Source organism: Pteropus medius, unplaced genomic scaffold (genome assembly GCF_902729225.1).
Source record: "Pteropus medius unplaced genomic scaffold, Ma_sr-lr_union100, whole genome shotgun sequence".
Classification (NCBI taxonomy): domain Eukaryota; kingdom Metazoa; phylum Chordata; class Mammalia; order Chiroptera; family Pteropodidae; genus Pteropus; species Pteropus medius.
Window position 1 is genome coordinate 5922 of NW_024351649.1, and position 15790 is coordinate 21711.

The 15790-nt window shown below is 35.1% G+C and overlaps 1 protein-coding gene across 5 annotated transcripts in view; it reads right to left on the minus strand.

Moving 5' to 3' along the window:
* Positions 1-538: 538 nt before the first annotated feature.
* Positions 539-15790, minus strand: part of LOC120587396 (U2 small nuclear ribonucleoprotein auxiliary factor 35 kDa subunit-related protein 2-like) — a 28042-nt gene continuing 12790 nt past the window's right edge. Inside the window, exons 3-7 of one of the 5 annotated variants that reach the window (XM_039844135.1) lie at positions 14602-14710; positions 14262-14348; positions 11650-11697; positions 10935-11053; positions 539-2161 (exon numbers count right to left, since the gene is read on the minus strand). In XM_039844135.1, the coding sequence (XP_039700069.1) occupies positions 1795-2161; positions 10935-11053; positions 11650-11697; positions 14262-14348; positions 14602-14710 (730 nt within the window). In that variant the 3' untranslated portion in view covers positions 539-1794. The remainder of the gene's footprint in view (positions 2162-10934; positions 11054-11649; positions 11698-14261; positions 14349-14601; positions 14711-15790) is intronic. The other 4 variants (XM_039844133.1, XM_039844132.1, XM_039844130.1 and 1 more) reach the window with 4 other exon arrangements.

Sequence of the window (15790 nt, forward strand, 5' to 3'; positions counted from 1 at the left end):
ACACATCTCTATGTTCATTGCAGCATTACCTATAAGAGCTAAGATATAGTAGCAGCCTAAGTGTTCATCGATAGATGAATGGCTAAGATAAGTATGATATATATTAGAATGGAGTATTCTTTGGCCATAAAAAAGAGGGAGATCTTGGCTTTTGCAATAATATGGATAGACCTGGAAGTGAAATAACTGACACAGAGAAAGACAAATACTGTATGATCTTAGTTAATGCAGAGTCTAAAGAAGAAAAATAAATTTATACAAAAAGATTAAATATGTGGTTATGGAAGGTGGAATTTTGGTGGTGGGGAAATTAGAAGAAAGTGGTTAAAAGGTATAATCCTCCCGTAACAAGTATTAAGGATATAATATATAACATGAGAACTACACTTAACAGTGCAATATAGTACAAAGTTTCTCTTTTTTTGTAACTATGAGGTGGTGGTAATCATTTGGCAATATATGTATGTGAATTAATTATGCTGTACACCTTAAATTTATGTAGTGCTCTATGTCAATTATATTTCTATGAAATTGAAAGGAAAAAGAGCTCAGAATTTTAAGCAAAAGAATGCTTAGGGTATGGCTCATACTGAGATTTCCATTGACCAGTCTTAAGTTTTAAAATTCCACTATTCAAAGAATCTAGATAATCTAAAGCTCTCAAGAAGAAAAACACTGATAAATCAACTTTTTAAATGAGGTAAAATCCTTAAGAGGTAAAGTGTTATGTTATGGAACCACACTGCCTCCTTGGTATATGCTTCTATCATAGTATTGTATTAACAGGTACTTTGTCTTGTCTGTACCAAAAATTAGTACAAAGACAGGAAGACAAACACAATAGAAATAAAAGATAAGGAGAAAACAGAAACTAGAAAAGTTTTTAAAAAAGAATTTTTACAAATCTGTGAGTAAGTATACACATATGTAGTAGTCTTAATAACTGAAGTTAGCCTTTAAGTGTGGCAAGAGTGTTGGTGGTTAGTATTTGCTGTGTTGTCTGTTCCAATTCTTCTGTCATTTCCTAATATGAAAAAAAAACCTCATAGCTTGAATCTTATCTATTTTCAAATTATGTGATATTCTCTGCTATAATATAACAAAATCATTCATGTTAGAATCTTATAAAATCATAAACAAGAGAGGCGGCTTTTGGTTTGTTAGGATTCCACTAATCATTCCCAAGAGTAACAAGTATTAGACCTGGATTTACTTGGCCTGTAACAATATTTAAAAGTAATTATGTGTAATTTGCATATTTCTCCTTCACTTCATTAGTCCAATGGTTAGCAATGCCACATAAAGAGCGTGCTTTAAACTCTGAATAAAGACTCACGAACTTGGCTGTTTTGACTTAATTGTAATATAATAAATCACATCCATGGTATTACAAACCATGATCTTTGGGACAATATGTTCAGTATGATAGTATTCAATGATTAAAAACAATGTAAAAAAATCAAGATATGTGTTCTTAAGTAACTCTAGAAGAAGAATTGTGCACCCTGGGTGGAAGCTGAAAGCAGGGATTGTCACCACAATATAACAACAAAAACATGTCTGTTATATTGCAACTCTAGTTGAGACAGACTACAAAGGGAGTGAATGATATGCAACCTGTAAGTGAAGGCTAGGATGACTGTCTGAAGACAGATGCAAAGAAAACATAAGCTGCAAAAGAGCTGGATCATAAAAGTACAATACTTTTCCATCTAGACCCTAGAATCCAGTATTTCATGTAGTACTTCTATGGTCGGTAATAAGAGAGTGGTAAGAGAGAATAGAAAGTACCATTTACCAAGTTCCTGGATGCCCAATACTGGGCCAGGCAGTGCACCAGTGTACACGTCCCCGCCCTGGCAGAGCCTGCACCCAGCCCCTGTGCTGTATAGTGCAGCCCGGTGCGAGCTGAGCGAGTCCTCCTTCGCGTGCACTATACGCGCCCACCTTGAACTGGACCACCTTCCCCACGTTCCTGAACTCCGGGAGCACGTCCTCGTAGAAGTCCAGGAACTGCTGGTAGGTCTCCTCCTCGCTGTACTCCAGGCTGGCGTCAGGGTCGTAGTCGTCCCTTCTGCATTGCTCCATTCCAAACGTTGTAAACATGCTTCTGATAAGAAGGGTGGGGCTTGATGTCGGGAAATTGTGTTTACGTGAACACCTGCATGTGAAAGAGACGCTTCGATTCAGTGGTCTGACGGTCAGCAATGCCACATAAAGAGCGTGCTTTAAACTCTGAATAAAGACTCAGGAACTTGGCTGTTCTGACTTAATTGTAATATAATAAATCACATCCAGAAACCTGATTTCGATACTTAAGAATAATGTTCTAAGGCTAATATAGCAATGTCGTTATAATGCAGATTTGAGCATTATTCCCAAATTCATATGCCATTTCATTTCTCTTTTAATGAAGTCCAAGAAGCTGTGAAAGCATACAAAAAAAGGTCCACTGGCCTGACAGACTGTACTGACAGTCACAAAGATACTATACATTGACTCAGAGGAAGATAATAATAATATAACTGTAACTTGTACTTCATATTATTGAACTTCAAAGACGCTGTATTTTTTACAGGTTGCAGCCCTGTGTAGAACAAGTCTATGTATGCCATGTTCCCAACATTATGGTTAATTCTCGAATTCAAACTTTTTCATTAATATGGTATTTGTTATTGTGACCTGTGATCAGTAATCTTTGATGTTACTATTCTAATTATTCTGGGGTGACGCAAACCCCGCCCTTATAAGAAGCTAACTTAATCCACACAGTTGTATGTGCTTTGACTGCTCCATCCATCAGCTGTTTCCCACCTGTCTTGTCTCCTTCTGCTCAAGCCTCACTGTTCCCTGACACCCAACAATTTTGAAATCAGGCCAGTTAATAACCCCACAATGGCTTCTAAGGGTTCAAATGAAAGGAAGGGTCACATGTCTCTCCCTTTAGATCGAAAGCTGGAAATCATTAAGCTTTGTGAGGAAGGCATATCCAAAGCCAAGACAGGCCAAGAGCCGGGCCTCCTTCAACAAGGTTAGCCAAGCTGTGATTGCAAAGGAACATCTTGAAGGAAATAAAAGCACTATTCCAGTGAATGCAGAGATGACAAGAGAGTCAAAAAGCCTTACTGCTGTTATGTAGGAACTTTTAGTGTTCTGTGTAGGAGACCAAACCAGCCGCAACATTCTCTTAAACCAAAGCCTAATACAGAGCACGGCTGAGTCACTCCAATTCTGTAAACGATTAAAAATGAGGATGCTTCAGAAGTCTGAAGCCAGCTGAGGATGGTTTATGAGGTTTAAGGAGAGAAGCTGTGTCTGAACATAAAGTACGAGGTGCAGCACCAAGGGTTGACGTAGATGCTGCAGCAAGTTATCCAGAGGATCTAGTTAAGATGACTAACAGAGGGAGCTACACTAAGCAACTGGTTTTCAGTGCAGACACTCTATTTTGTAGAAGATGCTATGTAGGACATTCACAGCTAGAGAGGCAAAGTCAATGCCCGGCTTCAAAGCTTCCAAGGAGAGGCTGACACTCTTGTTTGGTGCAAATATGGACAATGACTTTTAACTAAAGCCAGTGCTCATTTTCCATTGTGAAAATCCTAGGGCCTTAAGAATTATGCTGAGTCTACTCTGTGTATGTTCTCTAAATGGAACTATAATCAGAGATGATAGCACATCTGTTTACTGAGTATTTCAAACATACTTCTGAGTCCTGCTAAGGAAAAATAATCTTATTAAATATTTTTGCTCATCGACAATGCACCCTGTCACCTAAGAGCTCTGATGGACATGGACGCTGAGCTAAATACGGTTTTTATGATTGCTAGCACAACACTCATTTTAAATTAAGGAGTGATTTTGAGTTTCAAGTCTTATTATTTAAGAAAAACATTTCATGAGGCATGAGATACTATAGTGATTCGTCTGATGATCTCTGAAAAAAAGATTGAAAATCTACTAGAAAAGATCCCTTATTCTAGAGGCCATTTGAACATTAATGAGTCTTGATAAGAAGTCTGATAACAACAAAAACAGCGGTGGGGAAGAAGTTAATTTCAACCCACACAAATAACTTTGAGGCTTCAAGACTTCAGCAGAGGTAATGACTGCTATGGTGGAATTAGCAAGACAATGAGAATTAGACTTAAAACCTGAAACTGTGATTGAATTGCTGCCATTTCATGATACACTTTAATGGATAAGAGGTTATTCTTACGAATTGTCAAAGAAAGTGGTTCACTGACATGCAAAGTACTTCTAGTGAAGATGCTGTGGAGACTGTTGAAATGACAACAGACAGACTATTACATAAACATAGCTGAAAAACAGTTGTGGGTTAGAGAATTGATTCCAATTATGAAGAAGTTCTACTGTGGGTAAAATGCTACCAAAGAGCATTGCATGCTTCAGAGAAATTGGTCATGAAAGGAAGAGCCAATTGATATGGCAAAGGTCACAGCTGTCTTAATGTAAGAAATTAGTGCTGCAACTCCAAACCTCAGCAAGTACCACTCTGACCAGTCAACAGTCATCAACAAAAGGTTTATGACTCGCTATAGGCTCAGAAGATGATTAGATGTGCTGGCAATAAATTATTTTAATTAAGGTATGTATACTGCCTTTTCAGACAAAATTGCATGCTTTATTAATAGATTGCGATATAGGATAAATAGAACTTTCATATGTTCTTGACTGACGTAATCAGCATGGCAGCATGGCAGGTCCTCTAGGTCTCCTTGTAGTTACAAGTTGGACAGGTATAATTGAACAAACGATTCCCTGCTCAAAATACAAATATGTGTGAGAGATCCACACAATGAAACATATAAAGATAGGTATAGTGAAACAAATAGGGGAGGAGGAAAAGGGGAAGAACAGAGATAGGTGCCACAGATGCAAACAAGAATTCACTGCAGTAACTGGTAGCAGAGGAGTAGCTGGATTACAGCCTATACATTTGCAGCCCTATGGAGCTGAGGAGGAAGAGAATCAGCATTCCTGCCTCAATGATGATCACAAACTGTGGCTGAACCCAGTAAGAGGCAGACGTGAATATAAAAGTGCAGTAGCTACAGTCCAGCAGCTGCCATTACCAAGCAGAAAAAAAGCTCCACATGTGTGGCTGCTTTCTCTTACCCTCCCTAAACTCACTTTCCAGAACTTGCGGTGGGCCCTAGTGGAAGCTTTAGCAATCAGTGTCAGATTACAGAGCACATTCACTGCATCCCTGAACCGTAGGCACACACTGCAGCTGATTCCATTGACACGGGCAAAGATAGAGGTCTGACAGCAGCCATCACTGGGAGGGGAACAAAGCCATAACTCATGAACTGGTCTCTCCTAGCCCACCCTTTCTGCACTCCCCAAAACAGAGACCAGTGGGGGTACCTGGGACATCTCAAATAGTACAGCACTGCTGGCAGCATATAGTTGCAGGAGGAAGATCTGGGATCTCATGGACCAGGAACTTCAGAAGTCACCTGGTTACAGAGGGGATGCATTCCTCCGTAGGGAACCCAGGGTATTTTCTGTGGCATAGGCAACACTGCTCTGCAGAGATCCCAGAAGCCGCAGGACTGCATGTAACAGAACATAAAACTTTCTGCTTTAGCACCGCCTACTGAAAAACAAAAGAAAGACCTCTTCTTATCAACTTACTTATTAGAGAAGCATTAAACACTACTTAGAAAAAGTAGATTTGATTCCCACAAATGCCTAGAAATAACACATAAAATATCATGAATAATCAAGGTAACAAGATAGCTCAGAAAGAAAATGAAAAATCTCCAAACAATAAACTTAAAGACAGGGAAATATGTGATGTAAATGACAGAGACTCCAAGCTTGCTGTTCTGAAATAACTCAGTGAGGCACAAAAAAGTCAGAAAGGCAGTTCAAGAAAGTCCGCAATAAAATCAATAAACAAAAAGAGAGAGAAAACTAAGTAAAAGACATGAAGAATGAAAGAGTGAGCTTACTAAGTAGAGCTGATTAGATGAAGGAAATAATGATATTGAAGACAGAAATCTAGAAATGACAGATGGGAGAAGAGAGATTTTTGAGTTTTAAAAAAATGTCTGTGAGAACTATCTGACTTTTTCAGAAACAGCAAAATAAGAATAATGGGTATTCTAGAAGCAGAAGAGAGGGAGAAAAGAACAGAGAGAATATTTAAACAAATAGTGAGACTTTCCAAAACTTAGGAAAGAACTGAATCCTCAAACCCTAGAAACAAACAGTATAAAATTATCTCAATCCAAAAAGGCCTTCTCCAAAACACTTTATATTAAAATCATCAAAAATTAATGACAACAAATTCTCAAGTCAGCCAAGGAAAAGATGATGGTAACCTATAAAGAAATACCTATTTGATCATCAGACTTTGAGCAGAAACTTTATGAGTTAGGATGGAGTGGAACCAAATATTTAAACTATTGAAAGAAGACTGCTAGGCAAAATAACATACCCAGCAAAGTTGTCTGTAAGATATGAAGCAGAAATAAAGACCTTTTCAGACATACAGAGGCTGAGAACTTTTCCAGTACAAGGCCTACATTACAGGAAATACTAAAGTGGGTTGTTTTATCTGAAACAAAAAGACAAAGGACAGAGGTAGGAAACTGCAACTCTTTTTCAGAATAGGATATTATATACTTAGTTATTAAGAGGAAAAAATATTTAAAGAAAATAGGAACTGCAAGTTGTTAATCACCTTGAAATATAAAAAGGGAATATAACCTGTAGCAACAAAAACCTAAAACGTGAGGGAAGAAAAGGACTACTATGTATATGAAACTTTCTTTTGCATCAACTTAATGGTAATCACACAAGATATATCCAGAACTGAGACTCATAAATTAAAAAAGTAAAAAGGAAACAAAGGAAAATATCATGGAATACTACCAAATTAAAATAACGGAAACACAGGACAAAGAAACAACAGAGACATAGAGCTACCAAAAATCCAAAGATAAAATAGTTATAAAAATCCTCATATTTCAATCATCAACTTAAATGTAAATGGACTGAACTAAGCAATGAAAAGCTCGAGAGTAGCAGAGTAGATCAAAGAAACAAAACCTAACCCATATGCTGCTGCCTTCAAGAGACACACAAAGACAAATATAGACGCAAAGTGAAAAGGAGGAAAATGATATATGAAACAAATGGCATCCAGAGAAAAGCACATGTAGCCATATTTGTATTTGATGAAATAAGAATTCAAAATAAAACAAAAGTAAGGAGACAAAAAAGGACAGTTCATAATGATAAAGGGAACAATACAGCAAGAAGACACAAGTGATAACACATCAATGTACATGCTTCTAACCAGGGAGCACCAAGATATATAAAGCAACTACTAAGAGAACTAAAGGGAGAAACTGAGAAAAATAAATCATAGTAGGGAACCCAAATACCCTACTGACAGCTATAGATCAACCAAACAGAAAATCAATAAGGAAATAGCCTTAGACCAACAGGACATAATCAAAATTTACAGAGACTTTCATCCAGAAACACGAGATTATACATTCTTTTCCAGTGCACAAGGAATATTCTCAAGGATAGACCATATGTTGGGACACAAAGCTATACTCAATACATTCAAGAAGGCTGAAAGTACTTCAAGCGATCTGAAAATCAACTGCAAAAATAAAGTGGGAAAAACCACAAATACATGGACATTAAACAACATGATACTAATGAACCACTGGTCAAAAAATAAAAGGAGAGATCAAGAGATACACAGAGACAAACAAGAACGAAAATACAACATATTAAAACCTTTAGGAGGCAATGAAAGTGGTTGTAAGAGGAAAGTTCACATCATTATAGGTCTATCTCAAGAAACAAGAAAGATCTAAATAAATAAGCTAACATAATATCACAAAAAACTAGGAAAAGAACAAGAGGCCTAAAATCAGAAAAGAGTAGACGATAAAAATTACAGGAGAATTAAATGAAATTGAGAACAAAAGACAACTGAAAAAATTAATCCAACAGAGCTGTTTCTTTGAAAAGGTCAACAGAATAAACAAACCTCTGCCTAGACTAAGTGAAAAATAGAAAAGACACATACAAAATCAGAAATGAAAGAGAACTAGGACAGGTACTACAGAAATATAAAGGATGATACAAGAATGCTATGAAAGATTATATGGCACCAAATTCAATAACCTGTAAGAAATAGACAAGTTCTTAGAAATATACAACCTTCCTAGACTGAATCATGAAAAACTGGGAAATCAAAAAGATCAATCGGCAGTATGGAAATTGAAACAGTCATCAAATGCCTCCCAAAAAGTAAAAGTCCTCCCAAAAAGTACAAGTCCGTGACCAGATGGCTTCTCCAGTGAATCTGACCAAACAATTCAAAGATGATTTAATACCTATTCTTCTCAAACTCTCCCCAAAACACTGAAGAATAGGTAAGGCAATACTTTCTCATGTATTTTATAAGGTCATCATTACACTCATATCATAACCTGGTAAGGATAACAAAAAAAGAAACTATCGGTCAATATCTCTAGTGAACAGACGCAAAAATCACAAATAAGGTACTACCAAATTTACAATAATACATTAAAAAGATTATACACCATGATCAAGTGGGGTTCATTCCAGAAGCACAAGGATGGTTCAGTCATTGTGCTACACCACATAAACAAAGAAGAAAAATAATATGATGCAGAAAAAGCAATTAAGATACAGCCTCTATTTATCATTAAACACTTAAATGAGTATAAAAGGAAAGTACTTCAACATAGTAAAGACCATATATGACAAACCCTCAACTGACATCATAGTTAATAGTTAAAAAACCGAGATGCTTTCCCCTAAGATCAGGAACAAGACAAGGTTGTCTACTCTCAGCACTCTTATTCAATATAGTACTTCTTCATCTCTGTAAGTAGTTCAGTGCATGCACATGGCTTGCCATGTATGAATATACTGGATTCTTTTTTCTTATTGCTATTCTGATGGGCTGTTTCCTGCTACCTTATGTTCTAAATCGTTGATTCTATCCTCTTCTTCATCTAATCTACTGTTGATTCTTCCTAAGGTATTCTTTGTTTTAAACTTCTCACTTTATATATTTCCTTTAAACAACTCTCAGGGGTGGGTTTTCAGAGCCAGTCCATTCCCCTTTCCACAAATAAGTACTATCGACTAATTTCCTGAAATTGTTTAAGGCATTTCCCCATTTCTCACATATGCCAAACAGAAGGAGAATATATAACAAGTCTATCAAAAGTTTTAAAATTCAAGGAAATGTTAGAACATAAGGGAGGAAGCAGATGAAAACCTGAAATTCAATTTAGTTTAATTACCCACATAAATGTGAACTCATATTGTCTTAGTTGTCTTTCAAAGGTAACTCACTGTTTATTTTTTTCTGTGGGAGTATTTTAAATTGATAAATTAAGAGCTATAGTGAAAAAAAAAAAAGAATTAATGGTAAACAAAGGGGAATTTAGTATCCCAACAATGGCAAAAACAGAAGAACAAAAAAACAGATACAGAGGAAGCAAATCAAAGGGATATTTTCTTTGAAAATAACCTTCATTGTCTCTTCTTTTTATATTTGTGTTCACCTTTTTACATTTCAAAAAGCAACAATTTTGAACCCTGAATCACATTAAAATCACCCAAAATTCTTTAAAGAAATATGCCCCGGCCTCATGTCAAATTGTGTAAATGAAAATCTCAGACATTTTGAAATGTCTTCTATTTTATAGCTTGGAGTATGTTTGCTAAGAATGTCTGTTAAAGGGTTCACAGGATCTGGTAAATAATGAAAGCTTCCTCTTGAGGAACTGAGAACTAAGGAAAGAAGGCTTTATTCCCTTTTGTACCAATAAGTTAGATAAATGTGAATGGTCAACACATTCCAATCAAGTATGTCAGAGATACCAGATTGGATTTGGGAAAGATCCAACAACATGTTGTCTATAAAAGACATACTTTGATTCAAAGTAAAAGTCACAGCATGGATAATTTTATGAACAAAAATATGTAAGAGAACCATACATTTTAAAATTTTCTCTATTCTTGTCCCTTTTTAGAATTAAGAGGACATTAAGATATTCTTTGTAGAAACCACAATGATTATTTAACAGATTTATTATGGATTATTTATCTACTTTGAATTGTTTATTAATAAGTGAGCCAAATTATAAAAATCACAGTGTTCATTAGGATGTTCACATATTTGTTAAATGAATGAAAAGAACATTTAGTTTTCCACATAAATGTCTTATTTCGGAAACACTCATCCAAAAAAGAACAATGGCTCAAAGAACAGCAGCAACAATGATCTTAAGAAAAATGCCAGCAAACACTCATGTTGCACTTTTCATGTATTTCCTCATTTCATGAGTATTCACTCATTTCAGCCCCACAATGGGGATACCATTTTTAATTCTCATCTATAAATGACAAAACTAAGACAAAAAGAGCTTAAGTAACTTTCACAAAGTAACAACTGTTAAAGCTAGTTTTTGAAACCATAGGTCTGTCTGTTCCTGAATCTGAGCCCACTGAGGATGGTGAATTACATTTCCCTCTATTTACTGATCTTGTCCTTCACAGATATTCATTTAAGCACAGCGAATTTTAAAAGCTTGTTTTGTGCAAATTGTTTTACGTTTTAAAACACAAATAAGATGTTAGTTTCTCGAAACAGCAGTATATTTCCCCATCCAAATTGTCTACATGGACTAATGCAATAATAAGTAGAGGATAAAAGGCAGATCTTCATAAAGCTGTAGGAATGTAAAGAAAGCACTGTCAGAGAAATAAGCTAAGTCCGCTTTACGTCTTGGAGAAGCAGATGTGAGATTCCTAATATTTCTAACTGAAGCTTGTGCTCCTCCCCAAAAGAGAATAGTTTTGACCCTTAAATCTCATGATAAAATAAAATTAGTTACCTATTTCCAAACCTGCAAGCTCCTGTTTTACTGTAGAATGGACAATTTGCTGGATCTTTCTCCATTATTCTTAAGTCCAGGGGTGGTTCTGGGTTTTGCCATGTAGTACCATTTCCTAGCTGTTGAAAATAACAATACAATACTGATGGTATAAAAATCTATTAAGAATTAAAGGTTAAAAATATATTTAAAATATTTTAGTCAAAAACAAAAACTTATTCATAATAGAGAATACACACATTTAAGTTGTAATACGCAACCAAGACTACAAACAACTGTCCTGAGGTTCATGAGCTGTATGTCTCTGTTGACTCCCAGTCACTGCCCATTTTCCGGCATTACTAAAGCTACCAGAAGCAATGACCAAGCCTTCCTTTCTGTCCATTCCTTCTGAAAAGGTTCAAAAGACTTGTTAGGGAACCATCTGTGAGAGAAATCTAAGTATTCTGAAGCAAGTCAAACCACAGTGGGATAAATTGCTTCTATTACCTTAGGAACTATAAATAAGTACAGTCCATAGATGTGATTCAATACCATTAGTGTTTATCAATAAACTTTTGTTGTTGCTCTTTTACTGTATAAAACACAAAGCCACAAAGTTATTTCAAATATCCAGACTCCATATAAATAGCCTATAATAAAATTAACATTACTGGAAGCATTATTTTTTTAAAAGCATTAACCGGTCTCAAATTTTTAAAGATTTTAAAAATACCTCATTTTCAAATACCTGAGTCTGTTCCAACATCTTCTGAACAGCTTCCTGCAAATGCAAAGAGCTAATGAAAATCTGGAAATTAGATAAGTCACAGCTAGTTTTTCTGGATGAAAATCTCGTGTGTAACAATTTTAAAAACCTTGCACATGCAAGGCTTCATGTTCCTAATTTCCTTTCTACAGCCCAGATATTCTGAACAGGTTTCAAAGGAATGTAAGTATAGAAAATGTAACAAAAAACATTAAAAAATATTTAAGTATTCCTATAGTAATTTCAGAAACAGCAATATGTAGTATATTAAGGCACAGACACCATGGTCTAGTTTTTAAGATGAGGTATCAGTGAATATTATAAAACAATGCTAGTTAAAATATTTAATCAAGACTAAAATTTGACATGAACAGTAGTATTTAAGATTTATGGGACATTTAAAACTTAGATGAGGCAAAATAAGTTCTGAATATTCCCATAAATTTCTACCTAATTGGCATTTAAATAAGTTTTAATTATGTTAGACTTCTCTTACCTAGCCCTTTACGAGACGATAACTCTACTAGGACATTTAAGAGTTCTCTGTAATTTGAGAATCTCAAAATAGAACTCTTGTTCACTCTTCCCCCATCCATGTAAGTGACCTATATCTCAGTAAATGGTGTTGCCATTTACTTGCCAACTTGTTCAAATTAAAAACCTAAGAGAATGACCTGCATTAACCCTTTCTCTCTCTACCTTCCCCCAGTCTACCCAGAAGCACTATATCTTTACTCAGCACTATATTTGTTCAAACCAGCATCACATATTATCTGCAAGTCTTCTAACTGGTTGCCTTATTTAGACTCTTGCCTCTTTGGTCACTGCTTCCCATCCCCCATTATTTATATATAACTCTGAACGATAAAGGTTATACTTAATATCCTTCCAATCCATGAGGGCTTACATTATCTGACCCTGCCTATCCTCTAATCTCCTACCCCACTCCTGATACTTTGTCCATTAGTCACTAGAATTAAGGCACTCTGGACTTCTCTGAGGTTCAAGCTCAGGCCCTTTCCTCTATTCTCCCTGAAATCTTTGTTCTAAGCTGTCAGCTCAAACATCAACTCCTAAGAGAAATCTTCCCTTACCATGTAATCTAAAGAACTACATCCATCCCTCCACTTATCACTCTATCACACTCAATACTCTATTACATCACCTTGCTTTATTTATAGCATGTAATATAATTTGAAATAATCTTTTATGCCAATTTATCATATGGCTGCCACATCTAGAAAACCAACTCAATAAGACCAGGGACCATCTTTTTACTGCCCACTCTCTGTCAACTAGAGAACTATTTTACACAGAGCGGAAACTCGTGTCACATATTTCTTTATATATGCTTAGAATCTACTTCATTTCATTGTTTCTTTTTAATGTCTTAGATTTTCTTAAAAATCAAAGCATTTAAAAGAAGTCTTAGCTTTTACCTGATCTCTTAAAGACCTGAACTGAAGAAAATTCTACTGTTAAAATAGGAATTGATTCCTGTCTATAAAGAAAGTATAAAGCTCCAATTTTTTTGTCTCCTGAAAATCTATAGTGATCGATTTTACCTTACCTAGAAAACAGTACTCACATAAGAGTGCCTAAAATTTGCATGGAAATTAACTGATGGGCTGAAATATAAAGATCAAAGACCCTGGGGGGGGGTACTTCTATTCCATCATGACTAAGACATAAGTATTTTCCCCCATTATGAGATGGTTAACTATTCAACTTTATGTTATTCAAACTTAGCACTATCCAGAAAAGATAGTTTGACCAATCAGTTAAGAAAAGATGAGCTGTGAAATTTTTCAAATAAATACAGTTTTAAGAAACAGCAGCAAATATACCAAGTCAATATTTAAAAAGAATATTGGAAGATTTAAAAGATATGTACATATACCTTAATAGATTATTTTCTTTAATGAGCAAATTGCCTATTAGCTACAAGTTGGAAACCAAGTCAAGATTTAATAACCACAACAAAAAAAATGTTCTAAATCATTAATTTTCGATTTCTAATTTATCTCACTCAAATATTTCTACTGACATAGTAGTTAAGCCTGAAAGGAATGAAATAAATATAGCAACTATACAAAATATTTTTCTCTAAATGAGTGACCTCATATACAGCAAAACCTTAGAGTAACACCATTTGCTGTCTGCTTTTGTAAAAAAAAAAAAAAAAAAAAGTACTGTCACACAGCCATGCCTACTTGTTTATGTACTGTCATTCATGGTGGCCTCGGCACTACAATGGCAGAAGTGAATGGTTGTGACAAAGATTTTCTGGCCGGCAAAGCCTAAAACATTTACTATCCACCTTTATAGAAAAAAGATTTTTTCCCTATTATAAAGGGTCCACTGGGTAAAGCTGAAGAAAAACCTCGAATTAATATAATCAGACTTGCCATGGCATGGATCCAAAGAAAAGTATGATAAAGAAACTGTAGCATATGTCTGTATTAAAAAGTATGACTCTTTCTAAACAAAAGACTCAAACCCTTCACATGCTTACAGCTTCAAATCCACACAATCTATGCATAATGTATACAACGCATTTATCTTATGATAGGAATCACCTCTCTTTCTTTCTTCTCCTGTAGTTTCTTCTTCTCATCTTCTCTCTCTCTTCTCTGATGTTCTTCCCATTCTTCCCTTAACTTTCTCTTTAAAGGGAAAGAAAAGAGAATAAAAGGTAATTTTCTGCCTAGATTTGCTTTTTATAAACATTTAACATAATGTACAAACAACAGAAAAACTTTAAATAAAATGGATACACCAACAATATCAGTTTTTTAAAGTTTTTTGTTTGTTTTTGTCCAAGATGTAATTCTTAATATAGAAAAGTCATTTCATATTTTAATTAGAAGTTATTTTAGTTAACTAATTAGTTGGCTATTAATTTGACTAAGAGTAAACCTCTTGTTCTTCCTGCTGTTTTCTAGCTGCCTCTTCCTTTTCCTTCTTTAGTCTGAATTCTTCTTGTGCCTTCTGCTCCCTCAACAACCACTTTTCATGTAAGCTTTGCCTGTTGATATAAAGATATAATCAAAGAAAAGGTATCAATCTACAAACACAAAGATTATATATATATATGCACACCTATATTAATACTTATATTAGCAAATGACATATTTTGAAAATGATTTAAATGGCATGAAAGATATTTTATACGCTTAAGTGGGAGTAAGAGAATTTAGAAGATTTAAGTAATGATCCTGGAAAAGAATTATATTGGAGCAATTATCTAATTACCTAAAAGAAAACAGCTTAAATCTACATTTATGACATTTCTCTTATTGAAATAAAATGACATTACAGCTTTACCTTTAGTTGCCAATAAAGTAAATAACAAGTTTCAAAGCAACAGATAGGCTTTCATATTCAGAAAAGTATTATGCTTCTTATTCTACACATTTTAAAAATGACAAGTATGCGATTTCAGCACTATGAAAACCTAACATATGTCATATACATTTGGACTAATACTCCATATAGTTAAGAGGCTCCTGTAGTTTGGCCCCCAATACCTAATCTGCTGAAAAAAGAAAATATTTAAAAGCAAAAAATGCTAAAGGTTTCAAGAAAACATGACGAGGTATAAAAATCAATTAATAGCTGTCTGTCTATAAGAACAATCAGTTATGAGAGATGTTACCTTAAAATGGCAAGTGACTTGGACATACAGTATCAAAAATTTCTACCTTTCCCCTCCTCTCCCACCTGCTACCCTCTGGTAACCGCTAGTACATTGTCCATGTCTTTGAGCTCTGTTTGTTTGTCCTATTCATTTGTTGCTTTTAGGTTTATAGCCCACATATAAGTGATATCATGTGATTTTCAACTTTTTCAGTCTGGCTTATTTTACTCAGCACGATCATCTCAAGGTCCATTCAGGTTGTCACAAACAGCAGTATTTCATCTCTTCTTATTAAGGCCGAGTAATATTCCATTGTATATATGTACCACAGTTTCTTTAGCCAATCATCTATCATAGGACACTCTGGTTGCTTCCACGTCCGGACCACTGTGAATAGTGCTGCTAGGAATGTCGGAGCAAACATCTTTTAGGATATGGGTTTTCAAGTCGTTGGGGTAAATACCCAGT